At 39.3% G+C, this 26,253-nt stretch overlaps 1 protein-coding gene and 1 long non-coding RNA gene across 2 annotated transcripts; both read right to left on the minus strand.

Annotated features, from left to right (window-relative positions):
- Nucleotides 1-16,289: 16,289 nt before the first annotated feature.
- On the minus strand, nt 16,290-20,925 carry LOC122757838. Its single transcript, XM_044011404.1, has 3 exons — nt 18,183-20,925; nt 16,570-16,805; nt 16,290-16,427 (listed from the first exon to the last, which is right to left on the minus strand). The coding sequence occupies exons 1-3, from the start codon at nt 20,923-20,925 to the stop codon at nt 16,290-16,292; spliced, it is 3,117 nt and encodes a 1,038-aa protein (XP_043867339.1).
- A 1,819-nt stretch (nt 20,926-22,744) lies between these two features.
- On the minus strand, nt 22,745-24,396 carry LOC122757782. Its single transcript, XR_006357934.1, has 2 exons — nt 24,097-24,396; nt 22,745-23,926 (listed from the first exon to the last, which is right to left on the minus strand). It is a non-coding gene; the product is annotated as an uncharacterized LOC122757782 (long non-coding RNA).
- Nucleotides 24,397-26,253: the final 1,857 nt, after the last annotated feature.

The following is a 26,253-nucleotide window of genomic DNA, read 5'->3' on the forward strand; positions in this document are numbered from 1 at the left end:
GCTGGGCAAATGCTGACACAGGTGCCCGAGGAGCCATGGGCAACAGTTTGTGCCGATTTTGTTGGCCCACTGCCGAGATCAAAGCATGGGAACACTATGCTTTTGGTTTTCATAGACCGCTTCTCGAAATGGACGGAGATGGTGCCGCTGCGGAGTGCGAATAGCGCGGCGCTCCAAAAGGCATTTCGAGAGCGGATCTTGGCGCGGTTCGGCACGCCAAAGGTGCTCATTACGGATAATGGTACCCAATTCACCAGTCGGGCATTCAAGGTGTTTCTAGAGGAGCTTGGGGTGCGCCACCAGCTGACAGCACCATACACACCTCAAAAGAATCCCACTGAGAGGGCCAACAGGACAGTGAAAACGATGATTGCGCAGTTCGCTGGAGATGACCAGAGATGCTGGGACGACGCATTGCCGGAGTTGACGTTGGCGGTCAACAGCAGCGTGTTAGCATCCACAGGATATTCGGCCGCCTTCATCACGCAAGGGCGAGAGCCTAGGGCTGCCCAAATCACAGTTCGACGCGCAAACGATCGGCACAGGCCAGGAGGCACAGACCTCAGTCGAGAGAGCCAGCAAGATGCGCGAAGTGTTTGAGATCGTGCGTCGGAACCTGGAGAGAGCTGGACAGGATCAGGCGCGGCATTACAACCTACGGAGGCGGCAGTGGAAGCCGGCCGTAGGTGACAAGGTGTGGGCAAAGGAACGCCACTTGTCTAATGCCGCAGAGGGATGCGCAGCAAAACTGGCGCCACGCTATGGAGGCCCATATATAGTGGCCAGTTTTGTGTCTCCAGTCATCTGCCGGATAAGATCGGGCAGGCTATAGTGGGCCAATCCGAGGATCCGTTATGCTGCCGCCCACGCAGCGGCGACGCGGCAGCATAAGGGTATAAAATGGGCAGGCGAGCTTTGGCTCGGCCTATTTGGTGAAAAGTTACTATGGAAAGTGGACGCATCGCGAAAGATAACCTCGATCTGGGCATCGGCCGGGTACACCCTGCCGATCCTCGGTTGCTGGCCAGCGACTACGCTGGAGCGGCACGTGGAGCAAGCAGGGTGGACACACCGGTGTCCAGACCACGAGCGCGCAGGAGTAAAACGCGGCTGCCGCCGGTGAGACTGCCGTTTCACCCACACCGGCAGCCGAAGAGACGGCTACGACGCCATCGGCCGTATTTGGAGCTGGAGCCGTCAACCAGCGAGGAGGAGAGCGTGGCCACGGATGGCTCGTGGTTGCCAGGTAGCTGGATCAGCGGAAAAGAGGACAGGGCATGGTCACCGGTGAGCTCGCCCAGTGGCGCAGCCTGGGAGGAGCGGCAGGAGGAGGAGCGGTGGGACGAGTCGCTGGTCAGCGACTACGTCCGCAACGGCCGATATTCGCCAACGCGTCCGTTATGGCGCCCACCGCGTCCGCCCACGCCTCACCGAGCGCTGCAGAGCAGCGAAGAGGAAGAAGAAGAAGAGCAGCCCATCATTATAATCGACAGCGACGAGGACGAGGTGGGCGAGCAGGATGAGACAATAGTGATCTCCGATTCGGAGGAGGGAGAAATACCAGAACCTCCGCGGGTAAGTGCCAGCTACGCTGGAAAGGTGGTGGGGGGTCGCTTGAAGCATCGCGCCGAGTTTGTCATAACTTGGAGCGAACCCCTCACCACGAAGCCCGCGGGGTTCATATTGGAAGAAGTTTCGCCTCCAGAGACGCCACCACAGGCGACGCCGCAACAGGCGACACCGCCGCCGCCCATACCGCAGGAGACGCCACCACAGACGACGCCGCAACAGGCGACCGCGCCGCCGTCCACGCCACCGGAGACGTCGATGGACGCCGACGAGGAGTGGCGGCCGATCCGACTGCCCGCCCGGCCAGCGTTACAACGCCAGGTGTCGGAGCCGGCGCCGCCACCACCCCAGAGGCCTACGCTACAGCGGCAGGTATCTTGGCCCGACGCGGGAGCAGCACAATGGGTGGAGTTGCGGCGTGAGGAGTGGTCAGTGGAAGTGGAGCAACACGCTGCCCGGATAGAGGCCCAGGGCAGCGGGCGCACCGCCCGCATCGTCTGGGAAAGGGGCATGAAATACAGGGTGCGGCGGACACGTATCGGACATTCAAATATGTTTAAAAAAAAAAGAGAAGTGTATACTATATCTCAGAATTAAAAAAAAAAAATATATATATATATATATATATCTATATATACATAAAACACATAGTTACAGCTTTGGGTTGCCCATTGAGAGATTGGTTCAACATCGATATTTTTATTAAGGTTTTGTCGAGACTTATAAAAATATTAGCCCCATTCACTTACCGGCAGAGTGCAGCATTGCCAGCGGTAAGGGGAAAATACAGCTGTTAACATTAACAGAGCGTTAACAGCAGCGATCAGCGCAAAATGGAGCATCGAGGGATGGAGCGACGCAAAACGGAGCAGCGCAGCGGAGGCGGGCGCCAAATTCAAACACGATGGTCTCGTGTTTTCCCGAAGGAAGAGGGGAGTGTGAGGAGCAATATAGGTATGCACGTATTAATGTATATAAACGTATGTATTTGCTGTGCGTTTATATGCATATACGTGCATATACATGTTGCTCCACACAGCGACGCGAATACTGTAGGAGCGACCCTCGCACTGGAAAGGGGGGTCAAAGTCCTTTTACAGGCGGTCTCTTTCGCTCCTACAGATTCAGCAATGGGTTCGCGTCGCACGCACGACGATCATCGGGGACCGTTAGCCGAGGTGCCGTTTGGGCCGAGTGATAGTAGTGGACACTTTCACTCGTAGGGCGCCAACGGTACTTCGGCCAATGGGAGGCTGCCACGGATTTGGCGGGAAAGTGGCGTCACCCAAAATCACGCCACTTTACCGTTTTTATGGACAATAACGGCAGAGAGGCCCCGCTCCAGAGCCGAACAGGCCCCGTTACCACACGAGGCAGGGCCTGTGGCTGGGGTATAAAAGGCCACCAGCGGCTCCATACGGGTGGGTCGAAAAACGATACGAGAGAGTGTTGCCGTCGAAATTTATACAAAGTGAAAGTGAAGAAAGTGTCGAAATCAAGTCAACGCGAGTAGCAAACAGGACTCCCAGGACATCGTGGGAACAGCAAGGACATCGTAGGAACCACAAGGACATCCAGTGGGAATCCTTGCAGATCATCAGCAGGCGCCGATCAGGACATCGGTGCATATCAGCAACGTAAGCGAGGCCTGCACACCTGGGTGAGTTCGCGTAGCCGTGCGTAAGAGAAGAGCTTGTGAGTGAACGAAGCTAGTGTTGTACTGTGAGTGAGCGAGATAGTAGGAGAGATCTGCATAGCTGGCGAACCGCCAGAGTTTACAGATCCAGATCCTGGCGTTTCTCAAATCCTTACGGTGAGCTAGCGTGTTTAGCACAACACTCTCCCAGCCGGAGTGCGTTGAACAAGCGCTCAGTAGGTGTGCTTCGCTAAAGCAAACCAGCGAGCCAGCATACATTTACATAAGTGACGTGTACATTTCATATTTATTTAAGAAAATATACCATTGCGCTATAAAACCTAAACCACAAGACTAATTAATTATCGCAGGGGCTTCAACAAATAAATTTGTTGGCAACGAATCCACAGTCAGCTGAAACTAGCCCAGCTTAGACTCGGGATAAACCGAAGGTTCGTTACAATATTTGTGTGTATATATGCATATATGTAGATATGCGCATATATATATGGGTATATATATGTATATAAGTATGTATATATATAACAATTAATTTATAAAGAAATAAAAGTGCGAACTAATCGGCGGGTATACCCCACAGCTCTGTGAAACAGAGCAGATTAGCGGTCCAGAGGCCATAAAACTGGAGAGCACAGTGGGACGACGACGACGACAACAGTAGGGCGAACAAAATAAATTAAATATAAAAAAAAAAAACAAGGGGGAGAGAAAATAAAAGCTAATAAATAAAGGATAAACTTGGGAAAAACGATAATATTAATGATATTAATGAGAGTAATACGATAAAATAAAAAAAAAAAAATTAAAAAAAATAATAATAATAATAAAATAGTGAATACAAAAGGAAAAAAAATATATACATATATATACACAGTATAAAACTCGTTAGATTTGGTTAGATTTGTGGATATGTGTGTGTACGCACATATGTAATGGCCACTTTTAGTTTGTCGAAATTAATTGTTAATTTTATTTGGATTTTATTTTAAATTTGTCAAGATTATCACAAATGTTGTTGTAGTTGCGTTAGATTTTATTTTGTTTTATTTTAAATAAAATCACAGTAGTTACTTCAAGTTTTATATATGTGCGTATGTATGTATGTACGTACATATAGAAATGGCCACTTTTTAACTTGTCAACATTTTATTTAATTTTATTTGAATTTTGTTTTTTATTTATCACAATAGTTGCTGCTGTAGTTGCTTTTAATTTAGTTTTTGTTTTAGTTCATTTTGAATAAGGGTTTTCAAGATAATTAAATTTTTGTTTAATATGTTTATGGCTGTTCACAAGGTGGCCGAATTTTCACAAGTGAAAAAATTTTATTTGCAAGTTTTAATCACTTTTATTATATGTTTTACATTGTAGTCGCCGCCGTTGTTAGTCCACTTTTAAATAAAAACAATTTATTTAATTTTTGTTTTAAAATGTTTTTATTTTTCACCGTAGTCTTAGCTTAGAGTAATTTTTAATTTACAAGCTAGACTACTTATCGTCCGCCGGCCTCGCGCTCAGCGGTGTGCGTCCGATCACGCTCGCGACACTTAACGTATTGCTCGGGTGAGCAACTATTTTGTGAGTAGTAATCTCAGCATCTTTGGCACGTGGTGGTTGACGCGTTTCGTGCGCGTCATGAGGCACCGATTCACATCAAAGCCACTCAATCTGTTTGAGATTGAGCTCCAGCCACAGCCTGATGGCAGCCATGAGGCGGTGCTCAATCTCAAGCAGATCGCTATGCAAGCAGTCAGTGTGGAGCGTATGGCCAAGCCCATCGATCCGGCCCAGTACCATCGATGTCAGGCGTTTGGCAATTCGAAAAACTACTGTAGGCGGCCATTTAGGTGTATGAAGTGTGCCGGCGAGCATGCTTCTACCGATTGCCCAAAAGAGACGAGGCGGCAACATGCGCAAATTGTAGTGGTTCACACGTTAGCTGCTTTAAAGGCTGTCCAGCCTTTAAAGCGGCGCGTGTGAAACTGCTTGCCGCCCAAGCGACACAGGTTATGCGCAAGCAGAGGCAGCCGCAACAGCAACAGCAACAACAAAAGCAGCAACTTCAGTCACAAAGCAGAAACACGCAACAGACGGTCAACAGAAAACTCACATATAGCAGCGTTGCGCGTAGCAAAGTAGCCACAACAGGCAACAACAACGACAACACAAATGACAATGACATGCAACTACAAAAACAAAGACAAAAACAAAAGATAATATGCAGAAATGCAACAAAAACACCATTAAACAAGACAAAAACACCAGCGAATAAGGCCAAAGTGGCAACAAACAAAAACACAGCACAGCTCTGTCCGTCTGTCCGTCCGTCTGTCCGTATGCTTGAACGCGTCGATCTCAGAAGATATAAGAGTTAGAGACTTGAATTTTTTCCTAGGTCCGTGTATACCACGCGGATATCGAGTTTTGCTTTAAAAATTGATAAAAAAAAAAAAAAAACATTATCGAAAACCACTAATAAAATTATATCTCCTATATCTTGAAGGCTAGAGCCAAATTTTTAATGTAGACTCATATGTACTTTATAGAATTTCGATTTTCAAATTTACCCCCTCCCTTATATTCACCCCCTCACCATCACCTTTGTAAAAAGCGTATTTCAAGTACTAGAGACTTGTCCTTTGGAATGTACATACATTTTCACCATATAATTACGCCCTGAAAGTTTCATTAAGATTGTACATCTAGAAATTAAATTATTCAACAAATAAATTCTTATATTGTTGCCCACACTGCAGCGCAGCCCAAGCGCAGTCGCTGCTTACTGCGCAGTTAGCAGATCGCGTTCTAATACGTTCGTTTGTATGTGCCGAAATGAAGTGCAGAGTGATTAGAATATCAGATTAGAGGGTTCAGTGTATCTCCTAGTCGAGTAGTCTCGACTAGAGTCTTCTTACTTGTTTTTTTTTTTTTTAACTATGGCTAGTACAAGTGCTGCAATGCAATCCAGTGTTAGTGTGAGAAAGACGGGCAAAAACGACTTACTGAAAAGTAATTTGAAATGTGTAATACAAACGTGTGGTGCGAGTTATAGGAAAAGTTCCGTCAATTTCCAGTTATTTACGTTTCCATCAAGTGAAAAATTTCAAATAATGGATTAAAGCCTGCAATTTGCCCAGTAATTTCAACCGTAAGAAGGCTTAAATATGTAACAGGCACTTCGACGGAAATTTATTGGTAACCCTAAATTAAGAGCCAACGCAGTCCCAACCTTGCATTTGGGTGACCCAAAGTTTTTTTCAATGATCAGATTAATTTAATAGACAGTGGGGAAGTGGAACAGCAGAATGAATATATATCTAACGAATGTGACGAGGAAGAAAATTTAGAGAATTTCTTGAGCTTCGACAACAATTTAAGAAATGAATTGTGGCACGATTTAGCCGCTAATAGGAGCCATGTAATATTAGATAGTAGTCCTTATAGATACGCCCTTAGGAAAAACCATAATGTCCATGAATATTTTCTGGAAATGAGAGATTATTTTTATGACCTGAAGTATCCACAAAAAGTATATTGTATTGATGATATGATTATTACAGTCTCATCTGTAATTGCTTTAGCGAAAAATGTTTGGAATGACAGCAATGATCTCTTATTTGTTGTCACATCAAAATTGAACCAAGACCCTTTAGAAAATTTATTTTGTTTAATTAGAAGTCGGGGCGCCACCAATACGAACCTACCGATTTTTGAACATCGAAAAATGCTTTCAATGAAGCTTTTAACATCTGCATTTAAATCTGGAAATTGTATTCCAGATGAATATTTCATGTTAGCTAACATAATAAAAGATAGCAGATCTAACCTATCAGTATTCCATGAACAGTGTGCCTCGAATTTATCTGTAGATCAAGAACCTTTAGATCCGATACAATCATATGTGATCCTAAATTCTGGCCACCTCATGTAGTTGTGCATGAATTCAAACCTAAGAATCGGAACAAATCGACTCCTGTTTCCTTGAATCTGCCTTCGGCGCAATCATCATCGAGCATTACACCAAAAAACGGAATGCTTTCCAATCTTCTCATGTCCTTGGTTTACCAAAATGTAGGAGGCTTAAATACATAGTTTTAGTGTACAATATGATATTATCGCTTTCACTGAAGCATGATTGTGTAATAACATTCATATTAGTGAGATCCTTTAAAGTAATTTTACTATTTATAGACTTGACCGAGCTATACGTAGAGGGGATGGGGTGTTAATTGTTTACCTTTTCGTCCCTTCAGGATGCAGAGATTATAGGAGTTAAATTAACTCACCCATCTTGCTCATTATTTATCACATGCTCTTACATCCCTCCCTCGTCTGATGTACAAGTTTATGTTCAACATATAACTTGTATCAGAGAAATTTATGAGCATGTAAATGATAGAGACTTGTTTCTTGTGTTGGGTGATTTTAATATTCCTAACACTTCTTGGACATCAACTTGTAATGCAAATTACTTTATTCCGACGATTGATCACTATCTTTTTGATGAATTGTTTAACCTGTCTATGTTTCAGATCCTGTGATTGTTAATTATGATTCGCTTATTAATGTCGTGAGATCAACTCCTTTCTGCATACCAGAGGACATACATCACCCCGCTTTAGAGGTTTTATTAACTGTTGATAGTCCTCTCACTAATACTCCATTGCCTTCTAAACTTAGTCGCTGTAATCAGAAACGAACACAAGGCATGGACTTTTCTCTACACGGACGCTTCCAAGCTGCACCACATAACTGCCGTCAGTGCTGAAGAAAATAAAATATTAAAATCAGCAGTCACACCTTGGCACACTTCAATTTTTACAGCAGAAGCAGAAGCGATCCACTGTGCGATGGAACTAACTCAAAAAGACACAAAAACTAAATTTGTCATCTGCACAGACTCTCTCTCCACCTGTTAGAGCGTTAAAATGAAAAACACTCCACATTTGCCGAATTCAAGATCTTAACTGAACTCTTTATTGCTTAAAATCCTAGTTCTTATATACCTAACAGAGACTCTTAAAACTACTTCCAGTCACTGGAAGGGTGCATTTTCTCACACAAACAAGTGCCCAGATGTTTACTTAAGTGTCCCTTTTTTTGAATCTTTGGGCCCAGGCTCACGTTACATTTACATATATTAGACGCTGCATTGGTCGCTGCAACTAAGGGATGACATTTTTATTACTTTGTGTCGGATAACGCGCAGGTTATTCGAGTACTGTCTCTATTTTTATTATTATGTATGTTCATGTTTGAACATTCTGCCAGGGGCCCAAAAATGTTGTGGTTGTAAAAATTTTTATTTTTTGTTCGATGACTCGCAGGTCATCCAGTATTCGCATGTTTTCAAACATTCTGCCAGAGGGGCCAAAAATATATTTGCTTTTTTGTTTTCATTTTAATATTAGTTTGATAACGCGCAGGTTATCGAATAAATTTTTTTTGTCGGATAACGCGCAGGTTATCGAGTATTTTTCTGTATATTTTTTATATTTCAAATTATATGGGACCAGGAAATGTTATAGCTTTTAATCGCCTCTTTACATTACATTTTCTTATTGTATATATGATTAATATTAATGCAATCAAAATACTTATTAACATAGAAGCATGACCTGATATGTGATGAAAATGGAGCCCTTTTAATTCTATATGGCTCTCCTTCATTTGCTGTATTGCTATTTGTAAATGCTCAATTTCTTTCGTATGATTTATTCTTGATAGTGCTAATGGGTTCCAAACTATTTTTGGAACGTCAACAATCTTTCCTACGTATGAGGGTGCGATTTTCTCGTATCTTTCAGTGTGAATATCATTATTATGAGCTATTATGGTCTTATCTCCTGATCGAGCTGTGCAATCTGATTTCATTTTCAACACACCCTGTTCTGGTAATTCTATTAGTTCTTGCTGTGCTCCCTTGCATCGTACGCTTAGCTTTTCATTAATCGGTACTTTAAATAACCACCTACTTTTACCTTCCAATTCAACCCAGTATGTTTTTGAATGAACTAATGTTTGATAGATACAGTTCGCCGGTCGGTTTGGCTTGAATGGTGATATTTCGCAGCTGTTATCGTTGGCATTATCCCAGGGCCAGTTACCTTCACATATGAGCTTGTTTGGTTGCCATTTTTTGCATTTATTTAATGTGGCTTCGGCCATTAAGTGGTAAGAATCAATTTCGAAGTTATACACTAAATATTCTGTTCTTTGGTGTACCATTATCATTTGGTCGTCATTGTAGACTGGTATTGGGATAACCTTATATAAATGAGATGGGTATCTGCTGAATAGCGGAATCTTGGCGTTAACTATTATTTTGTTGTCTATAAAGGTTCCTTTCGTTGTAAGTAATTGATATATTTCTTTTAGTTCTGTACCTGTCCTTTTCCCTGGTAAGACTAAATTCTCGGACAAACTTTCTTTTATCTTGGCTATTTCTTCCCCAAATTGGTAAGGCTTCAATATAACCGGGCTTAATCTGCTATGATTTATATCAATTAGCATATTTATTACCCCTGTTTGAATCTTGTCACATTCTTCAATTAAGGCATTTAATTGATTTGTTATCATAAAGAAATTAATTGCTTCCTTATACACATAATACGATTCTTTTAGCAATTCTGTCATATTGTCTATACGTATATTCATGTCATTGAAATGAATATTGATTTCCTCAGTGGTTCTTTTGAGTATATTTGCTGTGGAATCTATTATTGATGTCTGTTTCTCACTCAATTTTTTTATGTTATGTTGGTTGTCTAATAAACTGACCATGTTTTCTTCCATTTGTTCTCGATCGTCTGCATCCATTATCCCAAATAGCAAGTGATATAATGAGCCCATGAATTCGAAAGGTGCACGTTTGGTTCTTGGTTTATTTTGTAGTATAAATAGTTTGTTATTATCTTCTAATTCTGCTATTCGTCTTTTTGTATTATTTAGTATTATATTACATTGGTCCTCGAAACTCTGTAGTTTCGTACACACTGCTCTCATTTTCCCTTCTAATTCACTCCCTTTCTTTAACATGTCAAAATATGAATCTAGGTTATAGTAAATAATTAGATCCCATGATGAGGTTACTATTTCTACTTCACCCATTGGATCTAAATAGATTGCTGAGTTGTTACCTAATTTTGAAATTGTTATCTTATCGCTTTTCGTTACTTCTGCACTTGATACCTGACAGAAGAGAGCTAAGACTAGCATTGCCATTAGTACTTTTAGTCTTGATCCTCCTTTCCCTCTGCTAGATTGTCTTGTGCTTCTTAGGTCTGAGTCTTCATTTTTTAATTCACCTAGCTGACATACTTTATTGATTGGTCGTGTAACTAACCCTTCTTGAGATTTAACTTTTACGACTCTAACTTTATTGTCTTGGCCTTTGTGAACTTCTTTTATTATCCCTAGTGGCCATCTAGCAGGGTGACAATTTTCATCCTTTATTAATACTATTTGCCCTTCTTCTAAATTTGGCATCTCTTTTTCCATTTATTTCTTTGCTGAAGGGTATATAAATAGTCATTTTTCCACTTATTCCAAAAATCTCTCCTCATTTTTTGGATCAGTTTCCATCTATCTAGGTTTCCTATTTTTTCTTCTCCTGTTGAATCCACTTCACTTACTGTGGGTCTACCTATTAAAAAATGTCCTGGAGTTAGTACTTCGATATTATCGATATCATCCCCTGTAGTGTATAGAGGTCTGGAGTTTAAGACTGCTTCAATTTGACATAATAGTGTCGTCATTTCTTCAAAGGTTAAATTGCTATCTCCTATTACTCTTTTTAAATGATATTTTACTGATTTTACTCCCGCTTCCCAGATTCCTCCAAAGTGAGGGCTTGCCGCCGGGATAAAATGCCACTTTATTTGTTCTTTTTCTAACGTTGAAGAAATTTTTGTATTTTCTTGAATTGTTTTCTTAAATTCTTTTTCTAGTTTTTTAGCTGCTCCTACAAAATTTGTACCGTTATCAGAATATATGTTTAAGCATTTTCCTCTCCTTGCAATAAATCTTCTCATTGCAGCTAAAAATGCATCTGACGTTAAGTCACTAACTGCTTCTAAGTGTATAGCTTTTGTTGCCATGCACACAAATAATGCTATGTACCCTTTATACATTTTTTGCCCACGATACTTAGAACATTTCATATAATAAGGCCCTGCATAGTCTATTCCCGTATTCAAGAATGGGTATGACATTGTAATTCTATTCATAGGGAGATTTGCCATTATTTGTTGTGTGGGTGTATGATTATATCTAGTGCATGTAATACAATTACGTAAGTATTTCTTTAGACAGTTTCTGAGTCCAATTATCCAATATTTTCTTTGAATATAGTTTCTCATTACATTAATACCTCCGTGCAGAGTGATAGTGTGCGCATCTTTAATTATTAAGTTAACTAAATGGCATTTGTCAAGAATAATTGGATGCTTTACGTCAAATCCAATACTAGCTTTCTCTAATCTTCCTCCTACTCGAAGTATTCCCTTTTCATCTAAAAATGGATTCAAACTAATTATTTTACTCTTATTTTGTAAATATTTTTTCCCCAACAGCTTTCCTATTTCTGTTCTAAACTGACATGCTTGTTGTTGTTTAATAATTAATATTCTAGCGTTATTTAATTCTTCTACTGTTATATATTTTTGTGGCTTTTGTATCGTTTTTTTGGTTATGATTTTAATAAATTTAATAATAAATGCTACTACTTTTTGTAATTTTTGCATACAAGAATATCGTTTGATTAATTCACCTATTATATTCTTTTCTGAGTTTTCTATCATAGTGTTCACACTTATTTTTTCTTCATCTACATTTTCTTCTTCTTTTGGCCAATGGTTCTTTGATTTGGCTAACCACTTTGGCCCATTCCACCAAATTTCGCATTCTACTAATTTATAAGTATTGATTCCTCTGGATGCTATATCTGCTGGATTGTCTTCTGATTTTACATGATTCCATTTAATTTCTGACATTTTCCTAATCTCATCCGTTCTTTTTCTAATGAATTTATTTTTATTCAATCCGTTTTGGATCCAAGCTAATGTGATAGTGGAATCACTCCACGCAAAGATTTCAACATTAATTTTAATCGATTCTGTTATTTTAGAAATGAGTTTTGTCAAAAGATGGGCAGCGCATAGTTCCAATTTGGGAATAGTTTTACGATTTTTCTTGGGATTAACTTTACATTTACTAGCTAATATCATTACCGAATTACCTACTTTGGCATATACTACTGCTGCATAGGCTTTTTCAGAAGCATCAGCAAACCCATGAAACTGTACTTCAATATCTTTTTGTATTTTGACCCACCTAGGTATTCTTAGGTTTTGTAGATGTTTCAAATTATCTTGATACTCTTTCCATTCTTTGATTTCTTCTTTGGATAGTTCTTCATCCCATTTTTTATCAGTTAGCCATAGCTTTTGCATAAACAGTTTCCCTATTATGGTCACTGGAGCTAACCACCCTAAGGGATCATATATTTTAGCAAGTGTTGATAAGACTGTTCTTTTATTTATTGTTTTAATATTGTTGTCAGTGAAACTAAATTTGAATTCATCTTTGAGGGGTTCCCACTGTAGACCTAATGTTTTTATTGACTCATTCTCTTCAATGCTTAACACCTTATTTTCTTCATTTCTGTCTATTTCTTCAATTATTTCTGATTTATTTGAAATCCACTTTCTCAGATTAAATCCTACTTTTGCTAGTTCACTGGAAACACATTCAACAATTTCTTTACAGTTTTGTATGGACTCAGCGCCTGTCATAAGATCGTCCATATAAAAATCTGTTTTAATTATTTCTTTAATTGTTGCGTTATTGCAATTATTGGCTATGTCTAAAAGAACTCTAGTGGCTAAGTAAGGAGCTGATGCAGTACCATAAGTGACTGTGGTAAGCTTAAAGTTCTTTAGTTTTTTACTTGGAGAATCTCTCCAGACAATATATTGAAATTCTTGGTCATGTTTTGCTATTTTTATTTGCCTATACATTTTTTCTATATCTGCTGATACTACATATTCCCAGCGTCGCCATTTTAATATAATGTCAAATATATCTTTTTGAACTCTTGGTCCCGTCCACATAATGTCATTTAGACTTTTCTTATTTGTTGTTTTTGCAGATGCGTCAAAAACTACCCTTAGCTTCGTTGTCAGACTACTATCTCTTAACACTGCCTGATGTGGTAAATAATATTTTCCTTCTTTATTTGTAGATATCATATGTCCTAACTGCAAGTATTCGTTCATGAAATTTGTGTAGTCTGTTCTTAATTTTTCATTTTTTTGCAGCTTTTTCTCTAAGCTAAGAAATCGAGCTATAGCTTGTGGCTTTGATTCTCCTAATTCATTTTCTTCTTTGAACGGAATTGTTACAACATATCTACCCCTTGAATCAATTTTTGTTGTATTCTGAAAATTTTTCTCACAAAATTCTATCTCTTTGACATCTTCTTCTTCTTCGTTTTCTAATTCCCAGAACCGATCTAGGTCTTCTATTGCAATACTTGTCGCTACTATCGTTGTTTTACCTTTTGATTTTGTACAACCTGATACAATCCAACCAAATTCAGTCTTTTGCCCAAGTAATCCATCTATCTTTACTATCCCATCTTTTAGTACGTGTGGATATAAGTCTGCACCTATTATTATGTCTACACGACCTGTGAACGAATACACTTCACTATGATGGTGTTTAGTTTTGTATTGATCTTTATTCTTCTGAGCCTGGGTTTATATACCCAGACTCATGCATAATTTCAACCCTTAAATCTAGTGCGTCTATTGCTGAGTGTGTAAGGCTCAGCATTGGTCTATTGCATGTTCTTATCTTATCGCAGAGTTTGTAAGGCTCCGCGTGGTTCTATTATCTATTCTTATCCTATCGCTGAGGTTGTAAGGCTCCGCGTTGGCTTATTAGCTATTCTTATGCTATCGCTGAGTTTGTAATGCTCAGCGCTCGCCTCTTACGTATTCTAATCGCTAAGGGTCAGGGTCATAATGTATGCCCAGTTTGACAGTTCACACTTGAGACATATGTTATTTATTTTATGCTAGCTGTCGAGTGCATAGCGCGTACGTTCCCCTACTTATCATATTTCCATGTTCATGCATGTTCATGAACATTCTGCGGGGGGCCAGAGAAGGTTATAGCTAACAATTGCTGTCTCTGGTTTCTCTTCTTGATTAGATACACGATAAATAGCGATATTATAATTATTACTAGTCCCAACGAAATATGTCCATTCATTGTGTGGAAGACAAGATCTTCAATATGTACCTTTTGCCGGTGCAGGTCTTCTATGCTTTGTTGAACTCGTTGTAGCTCTACTGAGTTATTTACGACAATGTGTTGAAGTGGTGTTGAATCCCATGTGACGTTCTGGTCGATTATTTTGAGGAAGAGTGGCGAGTACCTTGCAGTATTTGTAGATACTAGATCCTGCGGAGTAATAATGTTAATTTTACCTATTCTGGCTGAGCATCCAGCATATAGCTCGATTATGCCTTGGTTTGGTAGCTGGACTATCTCCTCGTAGTTTCCGCATATAATGTGGGCAGACTTCTCCTTAAATACTTTAAAGAGCCATCGGTTTTTTCCATTGAGTTTCTTGACGAACGTGTCTCCCTCGTATTCCATCATCTTGCATGGCTGCTTGGTGCTTGGTTTTATTGGAGATATTTCACAACTTTCGTCGTCTGCCTCTTCCCACGCCCAACTTCCTTCGCACAGGTATGTGATCTCGTCTTCATGCTGGCAATGACTTACTTCCATTTCAGTCATTGAGTGGTATGCGTTTATCTCAGTATTGAAGATAAGGAATTTAGTTTTAGTTTTCGGGATAACTTTTCTTCCTTTCAATACGAGTGGTATTGGTATTGCTTCGAAGAGAGTAGCATGCTGGTTTATGTATATTGGTAGCCTTGCGTCTATGATTAGCATGTTGTCCTTAAATATTGCTTGCGCTTTCATTAGTTTGTATACTAACTGAAGTCTTTTCGGAGAGTTTTCGCCAGGAAGAAGTTGGTTCCTCTGCAGTTTCTGTTGGATCTTGTTGAGTTCAGCTAACATCTTATTTGGTTCGACTAGGGACGGGTGCACTTTTCCTTGGTTAATATCTGTCACCAGGGAAATTACTGCTGACTGGAGATCCTCGGTTTCCTCAATCCAGCTTCTCACTTGGTTGATCAACATAAAGAACTTTATGGACTCTTTGTAGACGAAAAAGTTATCCTTCATAGTGCTTGCCATTTTATTTATCTCCATTGTAACCTTTTCGAAGTTTTTATTTACCTCCTCTGTAGTGGTTTGTACAAGGTTTGATGTTGCATTTATGATGGATGTTTGGTTGCTGACATAATCACTTAGCCGCTTTTCGTTTTTGATTATTGTCTGCATGTTTTCTTCCAGTCTGTTTGCAGTGCCAATATCGAAAAACATTATGAACCGTTTCGATCTGTTGGCCGTTTGGGTGATAATTTTATTTTTTCTCTAATGTTTTTAATTTTTAACATTATTGTACTGCTCACTGTTGTGCAGTATTCGTTGAAATCGCCCAATTTTTCGCAAATGATGTTTGTTTTGCTCATGAGCTCATCTGCTTGTTTTAGCACTTCGAAATAAGCTTGCATGTCGTAGTAGAACAGCATCTGCCAGCTTGAAGAGACGACTTCCACTTTTCCAAGTTTATCCATTAGCATTGCCGTTTGTGGATCCATATCTTGAACTTTGATTTTGGTGGTTTTGTTTGTAGCAGGTATGATTGCAGCACTTGCTACTTGCAATACCATTAGCAGACTTAAGATTGTCGCTTTTCCGGCAGGTAACTTTGCTGACCGTGTTTTTCTTCGGTCTTTTGTAGAGTCGTCTTGTTTATCCTTTTCATTAGTGGGTAATAAACAGATCTTGTTTACTGATCTTTTGACTTCACCCATGTTTGTTTTTATTGTGACTACTCGAACTTTATCATCTTGTCCTTTAGTAGTTTTTGTAATTTTTCCCATGGGCCATCTAGCGGGATGCGTGTTTTCTTGTTTTAATAGAACAAGTTGGCCTTCTGTGAGGTTTGCATTTGCTTGTCGCCATTTGGTTCGCTGTTGCAACGACGCCAGGTATTCCTCTTTCCATTTCCTCCAGAATTCTGCTCTGATTCGTTGCATGTGTCTCCATCTATCTAGAGATCCAATTTTTCTATGCTCGTCAAAGTGTTCTGGAGCTCCAATCAGTGGTCGTCCAACAATAAAATGACCGGGTGTCAATATGTCGTCTCCCTCTGTGTCATTATTTAAGGCAACCAGGGGTCGTGAGTTTAGTACTGCTTCAATTTGGCATAGCAGTGTCGAAAACTCCTCAAACGTGAAGCTGTTATCGCCGATGACTCGCTTAAGGTGGTGTTTTACTGATTTTATTCCGGCTTCCCATATTCCTCCCATGTGGGGGCTTGCCGGCGGGATGAAGTGCCATTTGATGCCTTCTCGTTCCAGCACTGGTGCGATACTGCTATTTCCTTTTATAGCTGCGACCAGTTCCTTGTCCAATATTCTAGCGGCACCTACGAAATTAGTGCCGTTGTCCGAATACAAGTTCTCGCTTTTGCCTCGTCTTGCAAAAAATCGATGTAGAGCTTCTAAGAACTTATCTGATGATAAGTCACTGACCGCTTCCAGATGTAGAGCCTTTGTAGCCATGCATACAAATAGGCATATGTACCCTTTGTATGACTTTTGGCCTCTTCCTTTGGAACATCTAATTTGGAAAGGTCCAGCGTAATCAATACCAGTGTTTTGGAACGGGTAATCGCCTGTTACTCGATAAACTGGTAAGTTTCCCATTAACTGACTGGCCATTTCCTGTTTGTACCTGATGCAGGTAACGCATTCGCGTAAGTATTTCTTAAGCGTGTTCCGTAAGCCGACAATCCAGAATTCTCTTTGAATAAGGTTTCTCATTAGCTTCAGTCCGCCATGTAAGGTTTCCTTATGTGCGTTGTTTATGATTAGCCAAGAAAGATGTGATTTTCCAACTATAATTGGGTGTTTCACATTATATGGTACCAACGCACTTTGGAGACGGCCTCCCACACGTAAGACTCCATTAGCATCCAGAAACGGGTTGAGCGCTTGTAATTTACTCTTAGCTTCCAAAGGTTTTCCTGCTTTGAGTAAGTTTATTTCATGTCCAAAATCAAGTTGTTGTTGCAATTTTACAACGAGTGTTTTGGCTTGCTTTAGTTCTTCGACGGTTAGGTGCGTCGGCTGATGCTTCTTTCCCCTTGATTTAGCAATAAAGCGTAATATGTAGGCCATCACACTTGTTAACTTATTTATTGACGAGAACCTTGTTAATAGTGGACTCAGGTAGTTTTCCTTTGTTGTTATAGTTGCTACTATAACAGTTTCTGGCTCTTCAAATTGTGGCCACTGATGTGGTTGTTTTGTCAGCCACTCAGGCCCTTTCCACCATATGTCGCATGCTGCTAAGTGTTCCGGGGCGATTCCTCTTGAGGCAACATCTGCTGGGTTGTCTGCCGATTTCACGTATTTCCATTCGACGTGAGGCAGTTCCTTGTTTATTTCGTCTACTCTGGTTTTGACGAATCTGTCTTTGCTACGCTTGTTGTTTATCCAAGCTAGCGTAATTTGTGAATCACTCCATGCTATCGTTTTGATATTATTTCCTACTATTGCTTGAATTTTTGTTAATAGTTTGCATAGTATATGAGCTGCACATAGCTCTAGTTTGGGAATTGTCTTCTTGTTTTTGATTGGGTTCACTTTGCTTTTCGCAGCTAGCAAAGTGATTTTGTCTCCGACCTTTGTATACACCACCGCTGCATATGCTTTTTCTGATGCGTCACAAAATCCAGCAATGATTCTGTCATCATTTGACACCCATTTTCTTAGATGCATGCCTGCCTTTTCCATGATACTCAAGAGTGCTGTTTGAGTGTTGATGCAGTCCTCTATCGAGTCGCCACCAGTAATGAGGTCGTCCATGTAGAAGTCTTCTTTTATTGTTCTCATTAGCTGATTGTTTCCTTGGCAGTGTTGGTTTGCTAATTCCTGAAGACAGCGAACAGCTAAGAAAGGTGCAGCCGATGTCCCGTATGTCACTGTAGTTAACTTGTACTCTTTTATTGGCATTTTTGGGTCATCTCTCCAGAGGATGTATTGATATTCCTGATCAGCTTTGGCGACCTTAATCTGGCGGTACATTTTCTCGATGTCGGCTGTCATCACATACTTCCATTGTCGCCATTTGATTAAAATATCGAAGATATCCTTTTGTATTTTGGGCCCGACTAGCATCACATCATTTAGACTTAATCCATTAGTGGTTTTTGCTGAAGCGTCGAACACTACTCTTAACTTAGTAGTAAGGCTGTTTGGTCTGATTACAGCTTGATGTGGCATATAGTATTTGCCTTTGCCAATTGTGTCTACAGGTTCCATATGACCTAGCTTCAGGTATTGCTCCATGAAGTCCTTATATTCTGTGAATAATTGTGGGTGCTTTTTGAATTTTTTCTCCATTTGCATTAGTCTGGCCATAGCTTGCTTGCGCGAGTTTCCTTTCTCGCAATCATTGTTTTCTTCCGAATCGCTTGAGTTACTTTCAAGCTCCCAGAAGCGTTCGAGGTCATCCAGGCGTATGGTCGTTGTTGCGCTGATCACCTTGTTGTTTGATGATCTAGCTATGTTGCCAGAAACAATCCATCCAAGTTCAGTTTTCTGTCCCAGTGTTTCGTTGACTTTTTTAACGTTTCCCAACATTATTAAGGGAAGCAAATCAACACCGATGACAACATCGATTCTGCTGGGCTCGTTGAAGTGTGGGTCCGCTAGCTCGCAGCCCATCCAGTCTTTATTGACATCCATGTCAATTTTCTTGCTCGGTAGAGCTCTCTGTAGTTTTGGCATAACAAGTGCCTGCGTTGAAGTTACGAATTTGCTTGACATTCTAGGCTTGATTGTCAAGCAGACGCTGTTTTTCAGAATTTCAGTATTTTGCGAAATTCCTTGTACTTCCACGTCCCTCTTGATTCGGCGCAGTTTTAGCTGTTGTGCGGCTTCTTCCGATATCAACGTTCTTTGAGAGCCTCCATCGATGAGGGCCCTTAGCTGCTCGTATTTTCCGGACTTATTTTTGATCCGTATGAGCGCAGTTGCCAGCAACGTATCTTGTCCGTTGCTTTCTTTGAGACAGTTGCTGCTGAAGGTCTCGTTTTTGTTCGCTTCCTCGTGAAGCAAATTGTTGTGTGGTTTGGTGCAATACTTGCATGCCAAATCCCTTTTGCAATCTTTTATACAATGAGCTCCTAGGCATTTAAAGCATAGAGCATTTTTGGTTACAAACTCCTTGCGTTTTTTAACTGGCTCTGCTTTAAATCTTGAGCATCTTGTTATGTCGTGGCTATCCAGTTTGCAAAAACGGCATCTTTTGTAGCTCGTTTTCTTTGCTTCAGTAATCGTCTGGGCGGCCCTTTTTTGTACTGCGTCTATTGAATTGTATAGTTGATCAACAAACTCCAGTACATTTTGTAAGGATTGAATTTCTCTAGCCCTCTTTACATGTTGCTCGTAAAGTTGTAGGACTTCAGTTGAGAACCTTCTTAGCAAAATTTGAGCGATTAGCACATCAGCATCGTTACCAATTTGGGCTACTTCTTTAACGATGTGAATATTCTCATTTGCTGTATCCAAGAATCGGCGGATCCTGCTTTCATCATCGTTTTCCAGCAGTTCCATGTCCACTAGCTGGTTAACGGCGTTTGCGAATATCTTGCGCTTATTTTCATAGCGCTTACATATAAGTTCCCACGCCGAATTGTAGCTAGCAGCTGATCCACTTAACAAATGGCTCACTACCATTTGGGCATCTCCTTTGAGGCATGATTTCAGGTAGTTCAGCTTCCTTGTGTCGCTGATATCCTTCCTTTTGTGAACCATGTCGGAGAACAAGTTGAAGAACGTTGGCCACTCTTTGGGACTTCCATTAAATTGAGGAAGATCCGATTTTGGCATCTCTGGAACGTCTTCTTTCATACTGTGAAAGACACTTAACTTCCTGTTAAGTTTCTTCGACAATGTATGGACTTTAAGCTCCAATGCGTCTATGCCGTCGATTTCATGGGAAGGTATATCATATTTTACCTCCAAATCGGTAAGCGTAGACTGGACTTTATTCCAGAGGAACTCTAGTGTTTCTTTGCTATCTAGAGTTTCCTCCTGGTTGCTGAACTCTAGATTGGCATGCACCTCTTCAATGTGCCGCTTTAACACTAGAGCTCTTTTACCCACAAGTTCTACCATCACATCCGTTGCGCTCGCCTTCCTGGGTGAAAACACTGTTTCTTGATGAGTCGAGTGCATTTGCCAATTCATGCTGGTGGATGGTCTATCGGCGTCGATATCGGGGTCGGTAGTTTCGACCTTCATCAGGTTCTCTTTGTAGATCCTGATTTTTTCCATCAATCCATCGTTTATATTCTGGGTAAAATACGGATGATTGCTTGGGATACCGAGTTTTATTAGCGTCGAGTGATTGGCAGTGAATTCTTCTGCCAACTTGTTCACGACTGCTAACGCATCCTTTTCAGCTATGGCCTTTAAAATGGTGTCATACAAGTTTGATTGCTTCTTCAGCACTTCAATGGCCTTGTCTGACAGCATCTTGTTGCGGTTGTTGTAGTTTTTGTATATTTTGTTGATTTGCTTTTTTGGCTTAACCCGTTGGAGGTATTTTTGTTTTGATCGCCTTGTTGATCTTGCTGTGCCTCGACTCACAGCGTGGATTGGTAAGCCAAAGAAGAAATCACTTTTCTTATTTAACAAAATAAGTTTTCACTTTAATATACACTTGTTACAACTTTCGATATTTAGTAGTCTTGTGGTACGGATCGAAGGACCATGAACGAATACACTTCACTATGATGGTGTTTAGTTTTGTATTGATCTTTATTCTTCTGAGCCTGGGTTTATATACCCAGACTCATGCATAATTTCAACCCTTAAATCTAGTGCGTCTATTGCTGAGTGTGTAAGGCTCAGCATTGGTCTATTGCATGTTCTTATCTTATCGCAGAGTTTGTAAGGCTCCGCGTGGTTCTATTATCTATTCTTATCCTATCGCTGAGGTTGTAAGGCTCCGCGTTGGCTTATTAGCTATTCTTATGCTATCGCTGAGTTTGTAATGCTCAGCGCTCGCCTCTTACGTATTCTAATCGCTAAGGGTCAGGGTCATAATGTATGCCCAGTTTGACAGTTCACACTTGAGACATATGTTATTTATTTTATGCTAGCTGTCGAGTGCATAGCGCGTACGTTCCCCTACTTATCATATTTCCATGTTCATGCATGTTCATGAACAACCTGGTTTATAAAATTGTGGATCAGCTAAAGTGAAATTGTGCCATTGAGCCATGTCTATATTTGCTTTACTAACTGGGAGAGCTTTCATTAACTTTGATAATATGATGGCCTCAACCCTAAACTGTTCTTTATTTGGTTCTCTAGGTTTTATTATTAGCTTAACTTTGTGTTTCGACCTACAAGTATTTTCTGATGAGACACCACTTATTTCTGTCTCATTTCTGATTCTGGGTAAATTTAGCAACTGTGCGGCCTCCTCAGATATAATTGTTTTTTGAGATCCACTATCTATTAAGGCTCTTAAGTTAATATAATTCCCCTTTATTGCTTTAACTTTAATTATCGCTGTGGCTAATAAGGCCTCTTCATTTGTTACTACTGTATTAACTTTTTCTGTATTTATATGTAACATTGTATGATGAGGCTTCTTACAAAAGTAACAATTCATGCTACTTGTACACCTATTAGTATTCGTGTGTCTTAAACACCTCAAACATAACTGTATCTTTCTTGCAGCATCCAATCTTTCTCTTGGGACCATTGCCTTAAATTTCGTGCATTGCGTGGTACTATGACCTACTACTTTGCATATAGGACAATTGTAACCAGAGTGAATTTTCTTTTCCTCCTTATTTGAAGTGGATAATGAACAATGTCGCTGATCTAAGTAGTCCATTACGTCAGTCAGTAATTGTATTTCTTTTGTCTTTTTTATTTGGCTTTCGTATAATTGAAGTGCCTCTTTACTAAATTTTCTTAGTATTATGTGTGCAAAGATTTTATCAACTTCTTCTGAAAGTTGAGCCTTACTTTTAATTATATGTATTGACTCATTAATTGTATCAATAAAATAATTGATACTTTTGGATGAGTCAATATTTAAATTTGGAAGGTCCATTATTCGGTTCAATTGTTCCGAAAAATTTTCCTTTTATTTTCATATCGCTTGGTAAGTAATTCCCAAGCGGTAGAATAATTATCTGCGGACCCCGTTAATAAATGAGCAACCATGCTCTTTGCTTCTCCTCGTAATGAGGATTTTAAGTAACTGAATTTGATAGAAGGAGTTAAATCTTCTCTTCTATCAATAAGGTCGCAAAATAATTCAGCGAATAAATCCCAATCTTTGACATCTCCAAAAAATATTGGGACTTGAATTTTTGGTAGACCCGGAAGGTTATCCATTTTTTCGTGGATTATGGGTTGAATTGGGGTGCCTTTTTTGGCTTCTAACGCACTGATTGCATTTTGCACATCAAAATCTAATTCATTAACCTCTTCGTCAAACATTTTGTTTGACACATATTTATTTCTTAGCTCCTGAACTAGCTTTGAAACTTTATTCCATAAATATCTAATTTTATTCTTTCGAATCTCGAAGATTCCTACGTTTCCTTTTGCAATGTCCTCATATACTTCTACTAAATATAGTTTTAACTGTTCGACTTTGCTTTCAAACTCTACTTCTTCTTCAGAGCTTTTGTGAACTGTGACTGCTCTAACATGCTTCACATCTTTATCTTCTTCTTTCTCAGCCCTCATAATTTCTAATTTCAAATCTTGTATGCTTTTCATCGCTTTATCAAATTCCTTATTGTTAAAGTATGCATGGTCTATTACCCCTACTTTTAACAATAAGGTATGATTATTTTCTAATTCTTCTTTTATTTTTTCTAACTCTCCTAAAATTTCGCTCGGTGGCCTAATTTCTTCAGATGAGTCTAGTTTTTTCAATCTGGACACTAAGTCCGATTGCATTTTCAAGAGCTTTATCACTTTTTCTGACAGCATTCTTTTTATTTTTATTTATATTTATTAAAAAAAATTAAACTACGACTTATCTTTATCTTATCCGCGCTGTCCTCCTGTTGATCCAGTCTTCTCTGAAGGGGGCGCCTGATGATCTTGGTGATATTCCTCTTCCCGTTGGCCACTGACGGTTCTGATGAGTCGCTTTCTTTCGTCGAATTTCGCTGTAGTTTTACTCTGTCTCTCTTTTTGGATGGAGAACAGAAACCTTTTGGTAGTATTCTGCCTCTCCGCACTTTGCGCGAGAGAACAGAATTACTTCGATTTTTTATTTTTTTGAACCGAATTTTTCGGATTTTTATTTATTATTCTTTTTTAATTTTTTCTGTCTCCGCACTTCACGCGAGAGAACAGAATCACTTCAATTTTTGTTTTTGTTTTTTGTTTTTCTCTCTCCGCACTTCACGAGAGAACCGAACTTTTCGGATTTTTAAATTTTTTTTTTTTTTTTTATTTGGTCTAGTCCCTTTTTGGGAATGCAGACCCACCAGCACTACAAATTTTCTTTTTTTAAATTTGAGCACCACTTTTAGTTTATATATGTATATACTCTGTCTCTTACCACTGGCGGGGGAAAACAGAGTAATATACTATATTTTGTCTTAAGCTGAGTTTTAAAACTATCAGCATTAAGACGCTGGTTCCTTTCTCTGTGTCTCTTACCACGGGTGGGGGAAAACACAGAGAACGCCGAAGGACCAAAATGTTAGAGCGTTAAAATGAAAAACACTCCACATTTGCCGAATTCAAGATCTTAACTGAACTCTTTATTGCTTAAAATCCTAGTTCTTATATACCTAACAGAGACTCTTAAAACTACTTCCAGTCACTGGAAGGGTGCATTTTCTCACACAAACAAGTGCCCAGATGTTTACTTAAGTGTCCCTTTTTTTGAATCTTTGGGCCCAGGCTCACGTTACATTTACATATATTAGACGCTGCATTGGTCGCTGCAACTAAGGGATGACATTTTTATTACTTTGTGTCGGATAACGCGCAGGTTATTCGAGTACTGTCTCTATTTTTATTATTATGTATGTTCATGTTTGAACACCACCTTACTAGCTGTCAAAAACCCAAACACCTATCAACCCACAATAACGAAAATTCGGGACAAACTTAATTAAGCAAATAATAAGCTACTCTGGACACCTGGACATGTTAAGATAAAAGGAAATGAGCTAGCAGACACATCAGCTAAAATGGCTACACATTCACCATTGCTCCTACACAACGTCAACAACAAAAAATACATCAATAAAATGATTAACATAACAACCAATCAAACAACAAAAAACAATCTGGAATGACTACACACACTTCTACAAAACGATCAACCCTGCAAGAGAACCTACACATTTTCCAACTAAAACAGATAGGAAACACGTAATAAAATATACAAGATTCAGACTAGGACACACAAAACTGACTCACGAATACATATTCAATAAAACACCTGCTCCTACCTGCCCATTTTGCAATAGCGACACATTGACAAGAAAACACCTACAACTCCAATGCCAACACGTAATGAACATCTGCAAATCCTTTAATTCTCCCACACTCAATATCCTTATCTTAAAGCCCAATAAAACAAATAAAAAATAAAATTTTATAAATATTATCAACAAACTTAAAATAGACCTATAATGTATATAATGTAAATATAATGTAATATAGAATGTAAACAATGTATATAAAGTAAATAATTTATATAACGTAAATAATGCCTGAAGGCCTTTGTCGCTCTGGCTTAACAAATTGTTATTTAGAATTAATAAATAAATTAACTGTTGATAATCCTCTCACTAATACTCCTTTGCCTTCTAAACTACTCGCTATTATCGTAAATGCAATTTTGTTTTGCTTAATGAATTAATTAATTCAACAGACTGGTCTATTTTATATGAGTCGGTTGATATTAATTTTGCAGCATCGTTTTTTAATACCACCTTAAACTCTATTCTGAAAGTTTGTGTCCCTCTCTGCCGTATTTCACCAGTTTGAAATAAGCCACCTTGGTTTACCAATTCTCTTTCAACCTTAAGAAACATTAAAACTAAATGTTTTAAAAATTATAAGTGTTGACTGGTATAAATATTCCATTGCAAAGTCAAATTTCAATCTTTTTAATTCTACTTGTGATGAGAACTATCTATACGTTCTCGAGATCCTAAACAATTTTACTCATTTGTAAACTCGAAGCGTAAATCTTCTGGTTTGCCATTCTCATTTATCCTTGGTGGTGAAAAAACTTGCAATGACCAGGATTCCTCAGATCTATTTGCAGATTTTTTTCAATCCACTTATTCTTCTGCTGATCTCTACAGCAACTCATATCCATATTCACTTCCTGAATATGGGTCTATAAATACTTCTGAAGTTACTGAAGCCTCTCTGGCTGCAGCCATTAGGACATTGAAATCATCTTCTCTCCCGGTGTCGATAATATTCCAAGTTGTGTTATTAAAGAATGCAGTGTTTCTCTTCAGTCATAACTACTAAAATTGTTTAACTTGTCCTTAGATACTTCTGTGTTCCCTTCAATTTGGAAAGAATCTTTCATCACTCCCCTTTATAAAAAAGGTGGAAGATCTGATATTTTCAATTATAAAGGCATTGCGAAATTATCTGCAAATCCGAAGTTATTTGAGAAAATTTTAACATCGGCCTTGCAGCATCTCAACATGGTTTTGTTCAAAATCGATCAGCGTCCTCTAATTTACTTGAATTTACTTCGCTTGTTAATGACAGCTTTTCTAAAAAAATGCAAACCTATGTTATTTATACTGACTTCAGTAAAGCATTTGACTCAGTACA

This window comes from Drosophila mojavensis, unplaced genomic scaffold (genome assembly GCF_018153725.1).
Source record: "Drosophila mojavensis isolate 15081-1352.22 unplaced genomic scaffold, ASM1815372v1 contig_136, whole genome shotgun sequence".
In the NCBI taxonomy this organism is placed as follows: domain Eukaryota; kingdom Metazoa; phylum Arthropoda; class Insecta; order Diptera; family Drosophilidae; genus Drosophila; species Drosophila mojavensis.

Coding starts and splice junctions, on each gene's coding strand:
- LOC122757838 (XM_044011404.1), bottom strand. CDS start 20,925: ATGCTGTCAGACAAGGCCATTGAAGTGCTGAAGAAGCAATCAAACTTG. Junction 16,806..18,182: donor CACTCAAACAGCACTCTTGA/GTATCATGGAAA, acceptor CTAATTTCGTAG/GTGCCGCTAGAATATTGGAC. Junction 16,428..16,569: donor TGCTATGCCAAATTGAAGCA/GTACTAAACTCA, acceptor TTGGATCTCTAG/ATAGATGGAGACACATGCAA.